Source organism: Caloenas nicobarica, chromosome 1 (assembly GCF_036013445.1).
Source record: "Caloenas nicobarica isolate bCalNic1 chromosome 1, bCalNic1.hap1, whole genome shotgun sequence".
Lineage (NCBI taxonomy): Eukaryota > Metazoa > Chordata > Aves > Columbiformes > Columbidae > Caloenas > Caloenas nicobarica.
The window spans coordinates 27,657,246-27,678,959 of NC_088245.1; the positions used below are offsets into that span (position 1 = coordinate 27,657,246).

The 21,714-nt window shown below is 42.4% G+C and overlaps 1 protein-coding gene across 1 annotated transcript; it reads right to left on the minus strand.

Moving 5' to 3' along the window:
* Positions 1 to 2,476: 2,476 nt before the first annotated feature.
* On the minus strand, positions 2,477 to 21,714 carry CAV1 (caveolin 1). The gene is made up of 3 exons (XM_065640323.1): positions 21,521 to 21,714; positions 20,462 to 20,626; positions 2,477 to 4,840 (listed from the first exon to the last, which is right to left on the minus strand). The coding sequence occupies exons 1-3, from the start codon at positions 21,548 to 21,550 to the stop codon at positions 4,499 to 4,501; spliced, it is 537 nt and encodes a 178-aa protein (XP_065496395.1). The 5' UTR covers positions 21,551 to 21,714; the 3' UTR covers positions 2,477 to 4,498.

Consider the following 21,714-nt stretch of genomic DNA (forward strand, 5'->3'; position numbering starts at 1 on the left):
AACAAAACCCAGATTTCCTAGTGGCACTGAGCCTACGGCCTTTAGTGGCCTGTGTCTTGAATCAACACTAAAATGTGTCTCGACTATGAGGGAGGACACAGGCTGGTACTGAGCCTAATCACCTTCTTCCCACTTTTGTTATCCTTAGTAAAAGCAGTTACAGATCTAGTAAGAATACTATGCATTTATATATTGACATAGTTATTAAACGTAAAACTTTTTACCAGTGTGCTTTTTACCAGTGAAGGCCATAATAGAGAAAAGTACCATGAAGACTGGATGTGCTAGTTGTACTACACAATTGAAATTTTACTTAAAAATTCTATAGAAGAAAGCAAGATAGAAATAACATAACCTGTATCACATGGTGTCCCAGTATCAGATAACACAAAGTGAAAGGGTTAAGGTTTGCAAGACACAAATGAAGATGGCAAAGGTGCACAGCTCAGCAAAGACTTTTATTCTGTGCCTCTTTCCTCCGTAGGAGATGAGGAGAAAAACAAGGACAACACTGCAGATGCACAAGGCAATGAAAGCAAGTGGAGCACTGGAACAGGCTTCCCAGGGACGTAGTCGTGGCTGCAGGCAGGCGGTCATGGCCCCAAGCCTGTCATTATTCAAGAGGTGATTGGACAACACCCTCAGACGCATGGTGTGAACTTCGGGGTTGTCATATGCAGGGACAGGAGTTGGACTCGATGATCCTTGTGGGTCCCTTCCAACTCAAATTATTCTATCATTCTAAGTAATTGAATGGAGAACAGTTCTAATTTAACATACGAGAGGGTCAAAAGATAGTTTGAGTGCAACTATGGAAATTCTCCATCATTAATAAAAGCCTATGATTTGTCATTAATTCCAATAAATTTATTTCAAAAAAATATTCTGCTTTTAGTCCACTGTTCATAAGCAAATTCAGAGGGATCAATCACACAGCCAGGCAGTTCATACTCTCTCAAAAATTGGGTGCTCCAATTGGTATTAACTGGAGTGTCCAGCTCCCCCATATGTTGTCTCAGGGTACTCAAAGGAAAATAGTTCAAGCTAAACAGCACTATTTAAGAACTGGTGACCCACAGGATGAGTAGAGTGGCCAGCACCAGCCAAGGAAGTTTTCTGATAGGAGGAAAAAAGTGGTGTTGAACTCACCTAAATCCACAGGTCCTGAGGCAGCTTATGACACTGACTTTCATATCAAGTAGTGTAAGACTGTCTACACCACATTTACAGCCATGACAGGAGATGGCCTGATGCCATTGTCTAACAGCTAATGTCTAGTCCCCTAGCACACAAACCTGGATCTCGCTATGGGGTGTATCATGACCGTGGTATTGATTATGAGTGTCATTGCATTGAGAACCAGGCAGAAGCATGGGTATGAGACTCACCCGCAGCACTGCCCTGTGACCGCTGCCCAGTGCAATCGCAGGGTGAATCTGCACATCTCTCCCACAAAGACTCTTGGAGACACCACATTATAAATGGTTAAAATGAACAGATGCGTCTGTCCTGAATTTATCAGGCTCTTTGCAAAAGCAAGATGTTCTTGAATACTGGAAGGCTAATTCCCTTTACTTTCACATTACAATGTCCCTTTCACCTTTTAAAATATTTAAAATCTTCTCACATAGTCCAATTCAACATATTATTTGCTACCATTGGACTATTAACTACCACTAAATACACTATTCTGCCATTGGAAAACGTATGACAGACTACCTTAAGCTGCTATCTGCCATTCGAACATTAAAATAAGGTGAATAGATTTGTAGCCCAAAATGTAATAGCCTGTTTTGTTGGGCTTTTGTGTACTAGTCTAACAGTGTGACAGGTATTGTGCAGGAACACCATAGAAAAGAACTGTCCTGTCACAAGCTAGGTCTATACACAGCTGGATAAAAGCTGTCCTTCCCCTGTTTCCATACATTAAATGCTTAAGCTAATGAGCTTTTATTAGGAACAATCCTGTTTCCACTGGACTGAAAAAGAAAATTTAAACAACAACAACTGAGGAGCTATCATCAGGACAATCCACGGGTGAATTTTGGATGGCCAAATTCTTCTATGTAAAATGAGCTATAACCAACTCTCTATATTATGATACCATTCTGTTTATTTGATATTAAAATTGTCTACAAGTAAACATCATTATCCTAATTTGAAATGCAGGGAAACTGAGGAACACCAAGCATTTAAAGCAGCTTAGGCTCCCTATTCAATGCTGTATTCACTAGTCCTACTGCCTACTTATTTAGCAGTAGAAAATATTTACTTGGGGAAAAAATGTCACTTTTTTGTTGGGAAGAGCCTTCCTGAGTCAGATCTTGAACCACAAATCAAGATGGTTTTATGCATTCTTTCTTGAGAAACAAATGACATCATTTTCTGTTTCTGTATCAAGAAATATTGGGCTTTTCTTTCTAATAAAATGAGATTTTTTACATGACTTTCAAGGAAAAACAAGTCACACAGGAGCTACCGTTAAAGATCTTTTTATTGTAGTCTTTAATGTACATGCAGAATTTTAAAAAAAGTGGCAGTTATATCTGTAAGCGTATAACAACAATGTAAATGTCTTGGATCAGCAATGTATTTGGATTAGGGACTAATAACTCTAAGTGAACAGACATCTTTCAGGATATACAGTTTATACGGTAAATCAAGAAGGTATTCTTCAGCGTGATTTTCCTCATAAAAAGATAAAATATTTCTTGTTTACAATCTTGCTTGTTTTTAATACTGAAAAAAAATCTATAATAGTACACTCTTCATTATGTACATAGAAAAACATAAAACTATATCCATACCAGTGTCTGTTTTAAATGCGAACAATAGTAGTTAATAGCTTTGTAATTTTTTTGTGCACCCTCTCCCCTTTTCCCTCCCCCAATAAAAAATGCAGCATTTCTTAAAGCTTTCAATGCTTTGGCAGAAATGGAACCGAAGGCACTCCCGTGTTAGGTAAAGCAATATGTGAAATATCAGCACTAAATAAAAAAGCTGTAGGTGTACCAGACAGCTCCATGCTCATCCCAAGGGCAAAATCTTTCACTCTCCGAGGTCAAGAAGTGGTTTGCTGGAGATCTCAACTGGAGCAGGCTCAGGCCCCAACTTGGTTTACAATAAAGATGACCGGCCTCACAACTATTTTTACAAACGCTTCAGGGAAACCGTATGGGGATGCAGAGAGCGTCTCTGAACACAGTACTATCGCGAGGGCAAAAAGCTCCTGCAGGTCACAGCATCACAACATGTCGCAAAGGCTTTGCTTTCTAGGCCTCGCACTTTGCAACGTGGTAGTTTCACACAACACCCTCCCTTTAAGACTTCCTGATGTTGCAGCTTAGCTAAAAACAAACGAAACAACCCACAAATGTGTAAAGTTTCTAAACCACCTCTAGTGATTGGATTAGTTTTGACTCAGGAAAGATCAACTCTCCTGAAAATAATCTGTGTACTAGTGGCATGCTGACTGCTGCTGGTAGGGAAGTTTTGAAAGCTGCAGAAAAGTTTCTCTCTGGAGCAGCTCCTCCTTGGCCTCATGTGGCTTGTGCTTGGCACACCTTCGTTTTTCTTGTAACTCAGGGTTATCTCTGGCAGACCTGCAATATGCATTTATATGAATACTTTGCAAAACCAAAAGAAGCCTATGAGATAAGCACCTAACTGCTCTCTAAGGGAGGTGTTATAAGTCACAGTCAGGAAAACATTTCCATAATGACCAGTTCTAGTTCTCAACTGCAGTTTGCTTCTGCAATCCTAGCAAAGGCTGAGAAATTACTGGATGCAAACTTCCAAGAGAGAATGTGACAGAAAGGCACCAACTGAAGCTTTTTATGCACATGAAAAGCTCTCACGTGTCTATGTCTCCAACCTGATAAAGTGTTAGATTTTCAGGACATATATTAGTTAGTTAATTTGTTTACTTAACTAATTTATTCATAGTGCACCATATCTGACCATGACTGTAAATAGCTGCAGTCAACTGACAATCCAATTGAAAAAGAACATTCTGCTAAAACCTGCCAGCTGGTCACATTCATTCTGCTTCAATAGCTCTGTGCTCTTTGGCCACAATAAAACGAATGGCTTTACAGTGTTGGAAAGCATTTTTGTCGTTCTTCAGTATCACTGTGGATTTATCTCACAAGGAATGCAGGGTGAGATAAAAAGGCATCCAACAACACTTCAGTCTCTGAACTGAGCAGCCAGCAAAATGATACACAACTGGCATGGAAGAATAACCATTTAAGGTTAGTTTGAAATGCAGACTGAAGTTAAAAAAAAAAAAAAAAGAAAAAAAAAACGAAGCAAGTAGTCCAGTAAGAATAAACAGTAGAAAAAGAAACTGAGCAAGTGATTCTTTGTTTTGGGCCAGTATATCCACCACCAGTTGCTGTACTTTGCTTTGGGAAACACAAAACTGGCACCAAAACACTCCAAACAGCACAAAACCCCCACCCCCTTCCTAGGCTGATGGGTCTCCTTGAAATGTCCCTCAAATTTCTTTCCGTACTGTGGCTCGGATGCTGCTGAACATTTTGCCTATGGCCTCAAAAAGTGGGTCGCAGAACGTGTGGATGCAGATCGAATAGACGCGGCTAATGCACTGGATCTCAATCAGGTAGCTCCTTATGCACGGCACCACTGCCCAGATGTGAAGGAATGACAAAATGGCAAAGTAGATGCCCCAGATGAGAGCCATAGGAATGCCAAAGATTGCTGACAGTAAACGATAAAACCAGTATTTCGTTACAGTGAAGGTGGTAAAACTGGCCTTCCAAATCCCATCAAAGCTGTGTGTTCCCTCTGGCTCAGCAATCACATCTTCAAAATCAATCTGCAGCAAAGAACACAAAGTCAGGTCAGTCAGATGTTGGCATCAAGGGTGGATTCCAGAAACACCTTTTCTGAAGAGCAATGGTCCCCTGCAACAAAACACCCAAGCATGTACATCCTGCATCCCAACATGATTCAACCCATTTTAACACATCATTTAAGCCATGAATCTTCAGCAACTATCTTTCTCCAGTGACTACTAGGGAGCCTTAATGATTAGCTCAAAATCAGACATCTAACTTCTAGACGGAGATGTCCACAAAACTGTATATAATTTCCTCATCTCTTACAGCCTTAAGGGACAAACCAGGTGAACAGAATCATGCTTTCATTGCTTTTCACGTCTTTATGAATGGAATAAATGCAGTCACTACTTTGGCTTTTTACATACCTCAAGCATGCATCAATAAAATGTGTTTTATTCACCACAATTTTCCAATCCTTCCTTGCTGAATTTTGACTGTGAATAAATGATGAGGCTAGCTATTTAAATATACACTTTGAAACAGGCATAGATAGTCATCAGCTGACTGAAAAGTAAGATGCTGGATTTGGATCAGCATCAGGCAGAGCAAGCTCCTCCTTAGTCTAAAAGAGTTAGGGAGCTCTTCTATCTTATTAAACTCAAGGAGGCTCCTCACATTAGAGCCATTTTGTTCTAGCCTATGCTGTTTATGTGATAACACTGTTCATGAAAGACATGGGCAGGATAACGTATTAATATTTAGAAGGAACACACTCTTCCACATATTTCATAGTTTTAACTACTCATAAATCTTTCAAAAAGTCACCTAAGGAAGCGGTGCATTCCAGCAGGCATATTTTACTGCTTTCTGTTGAAATACTGAGCTATTCAGGAAGCTTAATTGTCATAACATTTCTATTAGAAAATTAACAGAATTGCGATGATGGTTCAGCTCCTTGTCACACAAACGTGTTTGATATAACCCACAATACAGGATATTTAATTTAGTTAGCACAACCAATTGTATAGGTGCTGCATTCAACAGGAAAGAGAACATCACAACACAATTCCTCTGCAAGAAACTAAATGGCTGTTTAAATCAGGTGAAAGAAAAAAAGAAATCGCATTCCTGGGACTGGATCCCAAAGTGAGATGATGCTGCTGCTGTCAGTGAAGATTTACAGGAGCAGGGTAAGTATGACATGGGCCAACAGCCTCAGAAACTCAGGCAATGGTACCTTAGCATGCTGGAAGGAGGTAGAAGTATTGCTTATACTGTAGGAAAATGCTCACAATCACTTCTATTAATCTAAAATTTATATAAAAATGGGAAAGTACTCCTCCCTCTCTCCTGTTGAGTCTTCAATCACCTCCAAACAGAAGCTACCATCTCACTACAAAAAAAACCCCAAACAAAACCGGACTTTCCAGTTTCTTCAACAAAAACAACAACATTCTGAAATTTCTGAATCGGCTGACATCAACTATCTTGAATGCCTATTATGCAGCTAGCTTAATTCAACCTCTTGCTGGGCTGAAATATCACTCTCCGACTGCTGTGTGCTGTGCCACCATCACTGTCTGCCAGTGCTTCTCTCTGGACATCAGATATAACACAAACTATAAACCTTCTACTCTTTATCTGCTACTCTGAACTGGCTCTGGTGATCTGAAAGTGATCTATGATTCTTCAGGATGGGAATTCATCATCACCATCATCATCATATCTAAAGGTAGCATTTGAGTTGAAATTCTGTCTCCGCAGAAACCAATGGCAGAATCTGTGTTGGCTACATACCAAACGAACACACCTCAGTGCTGTCCACTTGTCTGCAAAGATGTACAGAACCAAAAGCTTGTTTGGACTTTCTGAAACTGAACAGCATAATTTTAAATAATAGCTACAAAAACAGAAAACAAAAAGAGAGTTTGAGTCATGGCTCTCTTCACAATAGTTCTATGCACATGAAATAATCTCTGCTTCTGTAGGTTGTACGTATGAATTTTTAGTACAAACCTTAGGAAACTGTTTCCTTGAAATCAGTGTCTAAAGACAGCAAAAAAAATACACTACATTCACTGCTGAGTTCACAGGAAGCTAGAAATTATTTGGGCTCTGTAATTTCAGCAGGCGCAACGCTGAAGCTCTGGTAAAAATATCTCTGATTCTGGGAAAGGCACCACGGGCAACGATATACTCTCTATGTCCGTTATGGCGTCATCAGATATAAAAGTTCATGTTTGGGGACTAAACAACTGACAAAAAGTTAGCTTTTTGAAGTACACTGGCCATAAAATAATTACTTCAAAGAGCCATTAAATGTTAGCTGCAGTCTAGTAAGACAGAGCAAGAAACTTTCCTGGATGTATTGTGATCTTTTTTACTAAATGAAGCAATCAGATGTCCTTTTATCAATCACAGGATTTTAGAAAAGAAGAGAAGGCTGTAGATATATACACTGGGAAGTCAATATTAACAATACCTCCTGCTGATGGCATCTCATTGACTTACATCTACTCACACAGAAAAAACTATTAAGATCATTTAAACATCTGCATATTGCTCACTGAATCATTCTTATTCAACTGACTATACATGTTGCAAAAATGTACACCTGAGTTTATGGGGCAAGTGTATTTTCTTTTTGGAATATACAACCAAGCATGCTTATATTATCTGTTTCTGCAGCTACTCAAAAGCAAGCTTTTCCTCGTAGCCCATGTCCCATGGCAGCTCATTTTCAAAGCAAATGGGTATTCTTGGCTTATTATCAACATTTGCCTCAAAATCAGATAACAAAGACAGGCAGATGATGGCAAAACCCAAAATTATTACAGAAAAAAAGAAGTAGTCGCTTCTCAAAAAATGATGCTACATGAAGACTACATGGTTGAGCATGGCCCTCTTATAGTAAAACTTCTGGCAATTTATTGCGTGCTTCCCACTTATTGATGCTGTGATCCTTGACAGAGCCAGTTTGTGCACACAGGCACCATAGAGCTGTTCAGTGCAGTGAGGACTATTCAAGGTCATGCCTAAAGTCTTAGTTTTCAGTTCAGTTGTGGCGGAATCTATCTTGTATTTTTTTTTTTAACTGGCCAATCAAGCCAGCAGGAAAGCAAGCTTACACTGAGCTTTATTAGCCTTTTCATGGTTACGTCTTTAATTTAGCTAAGTGTGACCTGTTTTTATCAGCAAAACATATTTTTGGCATGCAAAGAGAAAGTATAGGTTAATGTGAATTTCCTAGACTTTTAAAATAAATAGTAATACTGGCCTGCTATTTGATTTCTTTCAAAATAATTCATGATAATGAATGTTTTACTGAAAAAGAGAAGCCAGTAAATTCATTTGTTTTACAATCAAAGAGTAAAATTTCTGTAATCGTGATTCTCAATAATGCATTTAGCCTGTCGTGTGCTCCAAGACATTCAAGAAGTTCTGTTCAGCTCCACAGAGAGCTGACAGAAGAATCACGCCATATAGCATTTCCAGATGGAGAGCCCTGTCCTCATTCCAAGAGATTATGCTAATATTAGAACATTTACGATATATCTTTGGCCAGGATTTCCCAGCTCAAGTCATACACAGTTGTCCTAAAAGTACACAGGAATCAATCTGTCTGTGAGATTATAATAGTGGTATATTCATGCCACCAACAATTGTCAAAAGGTTACTTTCTTGGAGCAATTTTAACAGCTCTTGGAATGTTTCTACCAATGCACAGAAGCTGAATAGATGGTGCTACAGGAACCACAGCCGTATCTTTCCCATTTCATTATTCATCAAGTCCCATATTCCACATTGCTCCACTTTGAATAAGGAAGACACCAAACTGAACACAAGAGTGAAAGGTCAGAAATACAGCCTGGCAACTCTAAAAACTCTCAGATGAATACAGAGTCAAAATGAAGCTGTCATCTCCCTAAAAGATGTAAGAATGTTGTGAAATTATATACGTGTCAAGAGAGTCCAGGTTTGACTGGAACATGAACATTTGTGGTGCCGTCCAAAACCAGACTTACCCGCAGCAGTGTACAGTCTAAATAAAGACAGGCAAAGAGTTGAGGTAATCTGGGCTCTTCTACTTCTCAGCTGCTAACAGATCACATACAGATCCACTGGCTGCGAAACACTCTATTTGTTTCACTGTAGAGATAAGTCCTTACACTGCAGGAACTGAGATATCACCCAGATTCTTCCTGCACTGAACCACTCCCATGAAAGATCCTGTTTTTCACTCACAGGGACCACGAGTAGGTGACTGGATGCATTTTGCCTTGCTATAGGTTACATTACATCACTTGGATTTCTCACTCCTCGCATTCTCCTATTACTCTCCTCTGGCTTTTAGTTCAGTAGCACTCGGTGTCGGTGAGTGCCATCAGACTGATAACGAGAGTCCAACTGAACTGAGTAAAAATAGGACTGACAGGAGAAAGAGAAGTGGCCAGAAATATGACCCTAGAGAAGAAGGACACTCTTAACTTCTGGAAATGAACCTAACTGGCTTGCAAGGATAAGATACCTTTTTTTAGGGTATTGTTCTCAAGGCCACTTTTGCCAAAGCATCATGTGCATGTAGATCTGTGAAGAACTCTGTTTTACCTGCATAAAGGCATGCTTAGGTTAGGCACCAGTCTTGTTCAGCATATTGCATGTTCAGCATGCAGTTTGTTCCTCTAGAGCTGTCAGGGTGTCCTGTGAAATCACGGTGAGTTTTTTGTAAAGCTAATGAAAATACAAGCACGTTCACTTGTGACCGGAGAGAAGTAAAGGAAATTTGTTCTGACCCTCCAAAGGATGCTCATAACTTGCTACGGCCTTCTGTTTCAGCCAAAGCTATTAAACACTATCAACTACTGTTCCATGCCTACAATACACTTCCTGACTTCAGCTATTCTTTGTTTCCTACTATTCAGTTTGGTAAAGCCAGTTTTTACATTGATTGAAGCTTTTGTCTGATTCTGCTATGAGAATTACCACAGCTTCTTTTGCTCTGCATATGTTTATTAAACTCGTATCAGGAAATTAAGGAACCTGCTTTGATTCTAAAAGAGATTTATTTACAAGAAAAGGAAATGGTACGGGGGATTTGTCTTCTTTTTTCAAAGTCTGTTTAAAGAAAAAAAAACCCATTAATTAAAAAAGCTTTGCATTGTGAAGTTATTGTTTTTTTCTAAAAAACCCTCAGCTGACTCAAGGATATAAGCTTTATATATTAAAATAGTTGACCTGTTGACCTTGCCACTCTTTGTATCAAAACCTGGCAGGCTGGAAAAGTGAGTTATATGCCAACTTCAAATTGTCTACTTAACAGCTGTGCTTCTCCTCAGAAGTTTGTTTTTTCGAGGTCCGTAATATCCATTACATCAAAAAATTGACTGTGTGAAGTCTATCAGAAAAAAATTATTAAGTCCATCAGCATTTTATGGGGGCTTTGACCTCACCTACATTTCTGTGATCGCAGCTATAAATAGTCAAACCTTCATGTGTGGTAGCTGGGTGCTGCTACTGTGCTCACAGCATGCAGTTCGCATGGGCAGGCACCACTGCGACTCCACTGAGGAGGAACCCAAACAAGCACTGAGGATGTCTACATTTTTGAGTGCCATCAACACCCTTTGGAGTCAATGAAAAGATGCTTAGATCCTTACTGGATCTCTCTTGATTGATCACTAATATTTCCAGTCAAGCAAACTACTTGAATATGCACACAACCTGAAAAATGTGAATTGTCCCACTGATGTCAGTGTGCTTACATGCTCTGCCAGACCAGGGCTATAGTCAAGTCTCAATATGTATTTATACAAGAAAGAGTCACAAGCTAGTTTGTTCGGGTTTGTTTTTTTTTTTACGTTTTTAGCACATAATGTGGAAACTTTCTTTACTGTTCACCCTTTGCTGTTTTTAGACAGGTTTTTTCCTGATACCAAGACTGTAAGTATAATATTGTTTCACCAGATTGTTGTGTGTCCCTGTAAGACTTGAAACAGACATATAGAAAAAAAGCACATATGTTCTTTTTTCTGTTGTGATAAATGCAATTTGTAAAACTTCCCAATTCATTCAATGTCCTTTAAACAAACATTCATCAGAAGAAAATGTATAAAAGATCATAAGTCACATTTGGGAGGTGATGTTCTGGACAGGTGCAGCACTACTATGGAGAAGACTGTGGTGTATGTTACTGAAAACTAGAAAATGCATGAGCATCTGAGATCATTATTTGCTTGTGTACTTCCACATACTATTTGAAATTATAAAATTGACAGTTACGGTGCTTGGAAAATGAAAGTATCACAGCGGAAGCAAAAAGTCCCCTAAGCAATAAGCTCACAACCATTCTGTTAAATCAGTGATACCAGCTAACCATCTAAAGGTTTCCTTGACCCTTTGAAATATCATGTTACTACATCTGCTAGTGCTTGTCTTCCTGACCACTACCACAGTTTATCAGAAAATGATGAAAAAGCATATTAGGTTGCTTCTACTGAATCTAAGGGAAAGAGCACGGGAGGTGTTGGGACTCCTAGGGGTAAAGCTGCTCCTCTCCCTTCCCAGACACCAGCAGGCTTTGCTATTTTGAAGGTGTGGGGTGTATCACACAGTAGCACCTCATGGCTGCCAGGTCTACGTGAAAGAGGAACGGGAGGACAGTTGCGACCACTGCAAAGAGATCCAGTGCTCTACCTGAGGATGCATAGCCATGCCTTGGTTGCATGGGATTATAGGAACTTAAACAGTGTTTTCACTTGTTTCTACTCTAAAAAATCATTCACCCTTTTAAGAGCGCTGTGTAATCTCCATTTAGCAAATGTTTGCCTGCAGTTACTAGAGAAGCTGGCACTTTGTTCCTGAAAACATAGAACTTCACAATGCCTAGATGTTCTACTTCCTCACTAATAGCTGTTTTCAACAGCAAACGTTAGGTGCTGTCAGGTGTGTTATTAAGGCAAAACTCATTCTATTCCAGCGTATTCATATGAGCCTCAGGCTATAGCATGGGTGACTTCAAAACATGAACATCCAGTAGTGTCCAGAGATGGGATAAGTTCCATCACAAGTCAATAAATCACCTTGACTCTTGGTATGGTGGTGGGCATCTAACAAGGGAATCCCAAGAGCCCCTCTAGACTGGGTTACAGCAAGATGAGGCTCTGCCTGTCAGCCTTGAACTCTACCTTCAGAGCACACTGCTCTTCTGGGCACTAGCCAGATCAGTGGGCTCATTCCTATCAACAAAAATAGAGGTGCCATAAGTGCAGGTGGCTAGGACCATAGTTTTTGTGCAAAGCTGGTTAAATGCAGCAAAATGACAAGCAATTCCAAGGCAAATGAAACTCTAAACAAGCAAGCAGAACTGTTCCACCCCAGTTACTTGTTCAAACTGACCAATGAATTTGCATTACATTCCCTGTCTCCCAGTGCCTGCTTTCCACGATATGGCAAGTAAAGTGAGTTCTTCTGGCAGATGTCTTGATGGATATAGTGAATCTTTCCTGCGCACTACAGAGTACCCCAGAAAAGCAAACAATGCTTTAATAAACAAAGATATTCATGTTGGAAAGTAGATTTGAAGGACTACACTCTTCTCAGCCAGATAAGAAAACCAGTTCAGTCAGGATTGACCCCTACTGCACACATAACAAATATTCAAATGGATTGTAAACAATTTAAATAATGCCATGACTTAGAAATAGGTTCTGATTGCAGGTCACCATTTCACAAAGTGAAAATCGACGAAAATAGCCAAAAAGCAATTTCCTACTAATTACTGAGAGAACAACCTCCTGCTCCCTGCCCATGCTGAGTTACTGATTACATATCAGAAAAGCCCTGGCGATGAGCTTCGTTTTATCAGATGGGCAGGCTCATCAAAATCTGTGGAAGCACTTGTGAGAAAAATGCAGCTGATGCCAACGGGTCAGCACTGGAGCAACCGGGCATTCTCCAGAGATCTCTTCCTGAAGCCCTAGCGTGTCCTGTTTCCATACAGTCCAGCAGAAGGAAAGACTATCAGTCTCCAGGAGACACCTGCGCTCCTCTGAAACACAGCGAGACTTCCTGCGCAGGTGGGGATGTCATGTCAGCCAGTTCCTTGGAAAATACATGGATGTTGTCAGAGTAAGCAGTCAGGAAAAAAAAAAAAAAAAAAAAGTGGCTGTTTTCCTCCCTGGAAACTGGGAGACTGTAGCAGTTTTCCCAAAGAGAAACTCCTAAGAAGCTTTCTTCATTTAACTATTTGTTACATGTTCCACAATTCCTTGTTGGATACAGCTGTTTTAGCAAAGAACTCACATACACCTGTGTGTATGTACATCCACATATGTCTGCCCATCTGTATGTTTAAAGAAGTATATTCATCAGCGTGAACACTGAGGTGAAGTTTTGACTACACTAAAGATAATGGGAATTATTTTATTGATTCCAGTGCGGTCTGGAGTTAACAAAAATCCAGAAATATTGACAAAAGTGAAGTTATTATGTAAATAGATTTTATATTATATTTTAATATTTTTATACATTATTTATATTTATATCATATTATTATATTGCCCTCAATGCAGGTTTACAGACCTGCTATTAAGGTTATAAACTCCTATTATGTATAACTTTTTAGAGCTTGCTCTAGCTTCATCTGTCCTAAATTTAGGCACTAACGGGAAAAGGAAATATAGCGACGTTAGACTCTCTAGTAGTGTGTGGAGAGAGACAGGCAGCTTTACAGGGTGCTTCAGATGTGGAAACCAATTTTTTCTCTTTATCATTTCTAAAGGGAATCTAAGGAGAAGAGAATCTGAAGTAGGTATACTACCCACAAACACATTTCTGTTAACCACGGCAATTCTTGTTAGCCAATCTGTGTAACTTGTTCTCATCTTTTCTGTCATTTCTACCCGAATATGCTTAGCGCTGACAGTGAGTGAACAGCAATGCCCAGCTGCCTCTCCGTTCCTTTTTAAAAAATTACCTCTGCATTTCTCCTGTTAGAAGGTGGTCCTTCCTATGCAAAATCTTAAATTACTGATCTTTAAATACAAGGTAGCTATTTCTTTAATATTTCATAACTACAATTATATCTTTAGTCTACAGTTCTGATCTTGTCCTAAACTGCACTAGAACAGAGATACATGAACTTGGACTTCATAAAATAACAGGAGACTTTACAGCTGAGGTCTACAGGAGGTATTAACTTCATCTTGAAGGAAAACTGATCTTTTTTCTTGTAGCATTTGCTTGAATTCCAATAAAGGATTTCAAATTTGACAGAGGAAGTGTTGCCATCCCTCTATGAGACTTCCTTAGGCTTTTCTGGAACTCCCAGTATGAATTCGGCACAGTGGGAGTCTGGACTGGGAATGTGATGCTTTCACCTTCAGCTGTGAGAGTATCTTCTCACTTCTTATCTATGAAGCTGAGTTCATCAGTTCCCATTTATTTGAAAATAAAGTACATGGGCCAGGTAAATAGAAGACTACGGACAAACCCTGTCATTGTACAGCCCCATTAAGATCTATAGCACAGCTCCTTCACTGTCTTGAATAAAATCGAGTGCAAGTTTTATCAAGTAATGTGCTCATTAGAGTGGGGATGGTGGTACTGAAACTATTTGTCCTTTTGAATGTTAATCTGATGACATAATTTCTGACAAGAACGATATTGCATAAAATTCAAAGTTTGTTCTGAAACTATCAAAAGACACTTTCATAAGAAATCCACCAGAAAAATTTAAAGAGACTAATAGTTAAACCTGCCTCCCCAATAAATCAAATTTAATAGCATAACTTTTATTTAATCTTAGAGATGACAAATCCTTTTTAGTCCAATATGGTTTCTATTACTGCCATTTGTCTGGAAAAGAAAAGAAATATGGTAGTTCTGGATCAAAAAGCTCAAAACATCAATTGCCAATGTAGATTTCATCCTGCTCTGTTTATTACAAGGATATTTGAGAGCTGTGGGAAATGCAAACTTATCTTAGTTCAGAACTATATCTTGCTTCAGTTTTCTGGAGATCACAAGTTTTACGGAAACATTCAAGTTTATTTGCATTTTCTTCTCTCTGTTGCCTAAAATACAACACAGATCAAATTCTCACTGGGGACCTCATGGACAGATCACTCTACTATACGCATTTATCCCTTTTTCCCCCTGGAGAGTTTTTGATTTTAATAATTTTCTTCAGTTTTAGATGTCCATACTCTCTGCAACACAAGACGATACTTCTAAGCATATATTGGGCTAAAAAAATCTAAAATTAATTCATATTCTTAAAATTTTCTAATGTATTACTAAAGTCTGTTGAATTTAACAGAAATGAAAAATATTTGTTTCCTCTGAATCTAACATAGTGTCCAATAAATTCTAACAAAAGGAACATCCATGCTGAATCCTTGGCTCTGTCCCCATGGCCATCTAATGAACATTTTTCTATGGAGTTATGAGTCATGTTCACCATGCTAAGCAAGAAGGCCGTGCATAAGGCTTTAATAACACTATGAGCTTAAATGCAAACACATTTTTTTGAGAAAGATGCTTTCATTATAACAAATGCTATTATTATCTGTAATCTTACGGACACTCAGAAATTCCATGTCTGGGAAGTCCTAATGTCTGTGAAAGAAAACAGTTGTTCAGAACTCTAAGGCCTCGCTCAGTCCTCATATAAACTGACATTCGTAATGACGGCAGGTCTTAATTTCTCACTCCCACACTAGCTTTGGATGAAATATTTGAAGCAGAATTGTATCATGTGGATAGCCAAAGTCAAACATTTGAATATTCTTGCATTTTAAACATAAACCCCACAGCTGGACATTACTAAGAAACAAAGATTAAGAATTATTTCATTTAAAGGCAGTCGTGTAAAAGTAAGGTGTCATGTCAAGGCTACATGTATCATCACTGGAGAGCAACACACTCTTTGAGAGCACTGCTCATTCTGTCCTATGGTTAGGCCTGAACTTTGTGATGTGAACCTGGCTCCAGAGGTATCTGTCTTCCACCACTGCCCATAGCAAGGGTTGAGATGACAAGCTTGCATTAGAACACACACACACATTTCTATTCATATATTTACCAACTTATATATTTATCTGTTTTCAAGGGACTTTTAACAACACCTGAAAGCAATCAAAGGGGGTCTGCATTACATTTCATTTAATTCCTTGTTTCAGAAAAAGCACCTTGTCTTGTGGTTTACCATGTTGAAGAGCAGAATAATGTTCCTCCCAGGCTGATGCCTGCTGTCACATCAGAGTGATAGCCCTCAGTCCCTTAGCCCTCCCATCCGAAAACAGCAGGGGACGACTCCTGCTTTCCTTCCAGGAGGTTTTCAGGTGTGGAGATGGGAGGTGCTCTGCCTGCTCATCTCTCTGTTTCACTTACACCGAGCTCAGCACAACAGTGAGGGACCATAATTGTGAAGGATTAAATAAAATGGCAAACTGGGTTTGTTTTTTTTTTTTGGTTTTTGTTTTTGGTTTTTTCCAAATCTTGTGGGTTTTGTTTGTTTGTTTGTTTAATTAGAAAGGGGCAGAAACTGTAAATGGCTTTAAAATGGCTGAGTAGGGCTTTCCTTCCTAATGCCTATGTAAGGGTGTTATGGTATTTGTCAACATCCGACTAAAAACTCCAGACTTTTCCCTGCAGTGAGTAGCTTTAAGTGGAAGGCACGAATACATAACTGTTTAAAACTTGGTACAAAAGCTCTGCATCCTTACATCTCTAGCCAAGTACTGGTATTTTTTTCCAGAGAGAAAAGCACTCTTATGCAATGAACAGCAGATAGACACCACTTGTTTGAAACAAAATAATAATTATGTCCTAGATGGTAGGCCAGGCACAGGCCTTTCTTCCTGGCACAACACTGTCGGAAAAAACTGTAATCTGGCTGCAGATGTGCCTGCACATTTGGTCCTCACTAGTCCCAAAGGAGCAGACTTTGCAGGGCTGGCAAGTCCATCCCCACCCTGAGCACAGAAGTGCTGAGAAGCGCACGCTGCAGGAACACTGGGTCCCTCCTCCGCTTCTCCCAAATTCGGTAAACATTGTGCAGACATGACCACAGATACTTTGAGAAACTTTGAACTCCAAAGAGTTGGAAGGCTGTAATTTAGCCATACTCTGGAAAACACAAATATTGTGTTGGGAAACAGGGAGAGCAAAGGCTGAACTTCAGGCACCTTCATGGGAGTCCTGGGTCATCAGGGAATGAACGAGGGAAAAACAAAACAAAACAAAACAAAACAAACAGCTTTCTATACTGTTTGTTGCATCTCATCACACATAAATAAAAACTGTGGGACACAAGTCCAACAGTACAATAATCCAGTGAAAGACATATGAAATAGATACAACTGTGAGGCAAAATAGCTGTATGATCACCAGCATGACTCCCAGCGAGCTCCCAGCTGCACAGAGGCTGTTTCTCCCTCGCCAGATTCCCTCCTTGACTCCTACAGGACTAGCCAACTTCACAAGCCATGGGACCACCATTGCACGTTCTCACCCTGCCAAGGTGACGCACGAGAGCAGCCGTACGAGGAAGAAACTCCTTCCTTCCCACTCCCCGCTGAAGGAATTGGAACAGGAAGGAAATTCCGGTGATTTGACTAGATCATGCTTCCTCCAGCACAGAGCTGCCAACTCCGTTGTTCGTGGACCTCAGGTTAGGTAAGACTTTATTTCTATCTCGCTCTGAACAGAAACCCAGTCATTTGCCCCACTTTTCTGGAAACCTTCCAGGACTTAGCTTCCACCTGGTAGCTCATTTGAAGATAAACCGTAAGCAAAGTCACGGTCACTAGTGACTTCGGTATAAAGCTGCTCCATGCGTCTAGTTTTTATACAAGGATCTCAACCAGGTCTCTCCCTCTTGCCTGGATCTCTATGATATTGCTGCCTGCACCCTGTACCTGCTGCAGAGGAAGCTGAGCAGGTGCTCTGTGTTGCACATCAAGGGAACGTGTCTCTTGCTTCTCACAAGCAAGGGTTATTTTTTAAATGTGCCGTGGGAAGTATTTGAATGCAGATAACACTGAGGCCTTTTAGAGAGCTGCTTACAGAGCAGATTCCTCATTCTCTGTCTAATCATTTCTATTTCATGGCTGACTGATTTGTCCCCAGTTTCCATGCTATTGTGCCTCATAGTCAAGTGGCAAGAAATGCATTAAAAGCTGGGTAAAAAGCAGAAGGTTCTGAATCTAGAAAAATGCAACAGCTCTAAACAAAATCGAGCTAAGCCTGAACCATATTTCTGGCTTACACTACCACTGAACACTTTTATTTTTCTCTTTCAGTAGCTGACTGAGAATGGGGCCTCCTTCTGTTGTACAAGTGTATTTTTTAAATACTGCCTGGATGATTTAAAACTGAAGTAAAGGCAGATACATGACAGAAGGGGACCGCAGACTGATATCTAAGGCAGTAACTGAAAGTGTGCATCCTCACCACAATTTGAGCCTGTCCCTTGGGTACTGAGTCTGAACTTTACAGCTACTGCTAACAAGGTGAACTGGAAAGCAGTGTCCAAATAAACTCAAATAGTGGCAAAATTCCTCTCTCTACTTTTCAGGCTGAACCTATCCATAAAATACTCATAAAAATCAAAGCAATTCTTATTTATCTTCGTAACAAGAGAGAACACTGTTACTTTACAATGTCCGCATTTTTTACAAATGCTGCTGGTTTTATGACGCAAAATAGATACTGTCTGGCTAACATCGAGTTCATTTTGATACATTCCTGTGTCTTGATGTGACTACATGCACTACCAGGAGCTCTCTTGATGATGCAAAGGTGGTACTGGTGTTCTGGTTGTTTGCTCGTTTTCAATGAATGTGTTTGTCCACAGTTATTTCAAAAAGCAAACCCGAAAATCTTGTCTTTCTATTCCTATAATTCTTACTTTTCAACTTTTTTTCAGATGATTTGACGTAAGAAATTTTCTTAATCATTGCCCCTGTGGGAGGCAGAGAGGGCAGGATGGGCTTCGTACGCTTCAGTTTCTTTCAAGTCCGTTAGGAGTTTTTTCCGTCAGTGGTCTCCTTTTTTTCCCAGCAGGATCTTTCTTTCCCTAGTTAAGTTTGTGGACACTCGGATTCCACTTGCTTGGGGGCTATGACTCATCCTCAGAAGGTTTGGTTGCTTTGGGGACTTCTTCTGTTGATGTACGCAATAAGACATGAGGCAGTCTCATTCTTCAGCTGTTGCATTCCTTGTCTATTCAGCTGCTCTTCCGTGGGTAGGAGAAAAAAAGAATTGCTCTCTCCTTTTTAAAATCAACCATTTTGATGGAAAATTTGTGCCAATAGGTACACAGATGATTTTTTTTTTCTAAACAAATAAAAACTTCATGCCTTTTCTTTCTAAATGGCAAAACGGACAACAGTTCCTTAAAGATACAGCCTGCTCCAAGGGATAATTCTTAGTGTTGACCCAGCACAATGGCTGGTCATATTCGTCACCTTCAAATTGTGTTGAAATCAGTGGAATCTGAGGTTACTTGGGACCTTGCTATATTGTCTGCACATAGCATAAATCATTCTACTGACACACATTCAGGAACCAGAGTTCAACTTTTTGATTCTCTGGAAACAATAAAATGTTTCTCTTTTTCAATAATGGTGCTTACTGACCAAAAAACATGGTGAACTGCACACACTCGGACTCTGCTGGACGCTAAAAAGCCAGTTAGTGGCTTAGACACCCACTGCAGCTGGGCAACTCCCATTTTTCCTAGGTTCTGACAAGCCCAGATGACACCATCCTCAATTTTCACATGCATAGTATAAAATTCATCTGCTAGGAGAAAAATAATCACTATTATTTTTCTGACCAAAATTACTTCAAGCAAAAATCTCCATCAACCCTGATTTGCCAAAGCAGTCAAACTCTGATCTAAAAATCCATACAAAAAATCCAGATAAGGGCACAGTTAGATGTTGCTTAGCTTATTTCCTTTTTTTCATTTCTTGCGGGAAGGAAAAACACCAAGGAAAACAAAACAAGGAAACAAATCCAAACGTCCACGAAGATCTCTGATTTTGCACCCACTTGACTTAGGGAGCGCGATCCGTCCCGCAGGCCGTGCACAGCAGCGCAGCAAGCTCAGACTGCACTGGTCTGGTGACACCTCCCTTCCCTGCCTCTATACATGCCCGAGGGAAGGAAAATCTCTCTGCCGGTGTTACGTAAAGTCACGAAACCTTTTTACCTCCCGCTTCCCTGGTCCCGAGAGCAACGTCCCGGCTGCAGGGCTGACCTGCCGGCACACCGCTGCAGGAGCCCCGCACCGGGCCGCCCCTTGTTCCGGAGGGCCGCCGCAAGCTGGGTTCCCCAGCCCGGTCCCTCCCGGCAGGGAGAGCACGGGCAGCCCGAGGGAGGATGCGACCCGCCTCTGCAAGGAGCTCCACCGGGCTGCCCTGCTCCGCTGCCCGCCTCTCTCCTGCACCCTCTTTAAAAAAAAAAAAAAAAAAAAAAAGACAAATTTCGAAACGTCCCCCCGGCCCTTTCCCTCTTGCAGCAGGTGGAGGGAAGCGGTTCGCCGGCTGCGGTCGCCCTGGCAGTGTCCCCGTACTCTGCCTCGGCAGGACAGGCAGCTGCCCGGAACGGGCATCACCCCTCGCCCCGTCCCGCCTCGTCCCCCTCACCTTGACCACGTCGTCGTTGAGGTGCTTAGGGTCTCGGTTGACCAGGTCGATCTCTTTGGTGTGCACGTCGTGCACTGCCTTTTCGTTCAGCTCATCTGCCATCATCTTGTTGTTGGGCTTGTAGATGTTGCCCTGCTCCCTGATGGGTGCCGTGTACAGAAAGCCCTGCGGAGAGGGAGGGAGGGCGGGAGGGCAGAGCCGAGGAGGGCAGGGCAGGGCAGGGCAGCGCCGCGCAGGAGGGCGGGCTGGGGGAGGCGGCCGCGGGTCCCGCGGAGCGGTGGGTGCCTCGCTGCGGGGCAGCTCTCGCCCCGGCTATTTAACCTCGGCCGCGGGGCGCACACCACACCCCCGCGGTACCAGGCACGGCACCGGCTCCCGCCGCCAGGCGGCCCCGGCCCGCGCCCCGCCGCACCCCACACGCCCCGCACCGGCCCCGCTCCGCGACGCTGCCCCAGGGCGGAGCGCAGCCGCCCCTGAGCGGGGAGGACGCAGCCGCGGCCCCCATGGGCAGCGCGGGGAGCGGCCGGGGGGCCCAGACAGCCCCCTGCCCATCCTGCGCTCCCCACGCTGCCCTCGCGATACAGCCCTCCGCGCGGACCGGAGCCACGGCGCCCTCGCCGTGCCCCAACCACCCCAACGCCCTCACCGTACTGTCCTCACTGTACTGCACTCGCTACACCGCCCTCCCCGCACGGCCATCACCGTGCCCCCTTCACCCCGGCGCCCTCGCCGTAAGCGCCCTCCGCATACTGCCCTCGCCGTACGGCCGCCACCACGGCGTCCTCACCGCGGTCCCGGCCCGGCCGCAAGGGACGAGCCCCCGGGTCGCTCTGCCCCGCTGTCCCTGCCGTAGATGCCCGGTTGTCCGCCCTCCCCCCGGCCGCTGGTACCGCCGCCGAGCTGCCCCCGCGCCCCGCTCCTCTGCGGGTCCGGGCGCTGCAGCGGGCGGGGAGCGCGGGGGGCCGAGCCGCCGCAGGTACCCAGCGCCGGGCGGGAGGGCGGCGGGGAAAACAGCGGGGCTGCTGCAGCCTCCTGACTCCGTGTCCCCGGCGGTCCTACCTCCGAGTCTACGTATTTGGTACCGGACATGCTGCCCCGGGCTGGCTGGCGGCTCTGCCGTGGGGTTCTCTGCGCTATAACGTGTAGGACCGGAGGCAGGAGGATCCCGCTCTGCGGAGCGGCCGGCCAGGGGGAGGTAGCTGGGAGGGAGACGGCTGGCGGCCGGCCAGGGGCTGCTCCCTGCCTTTGGCTGG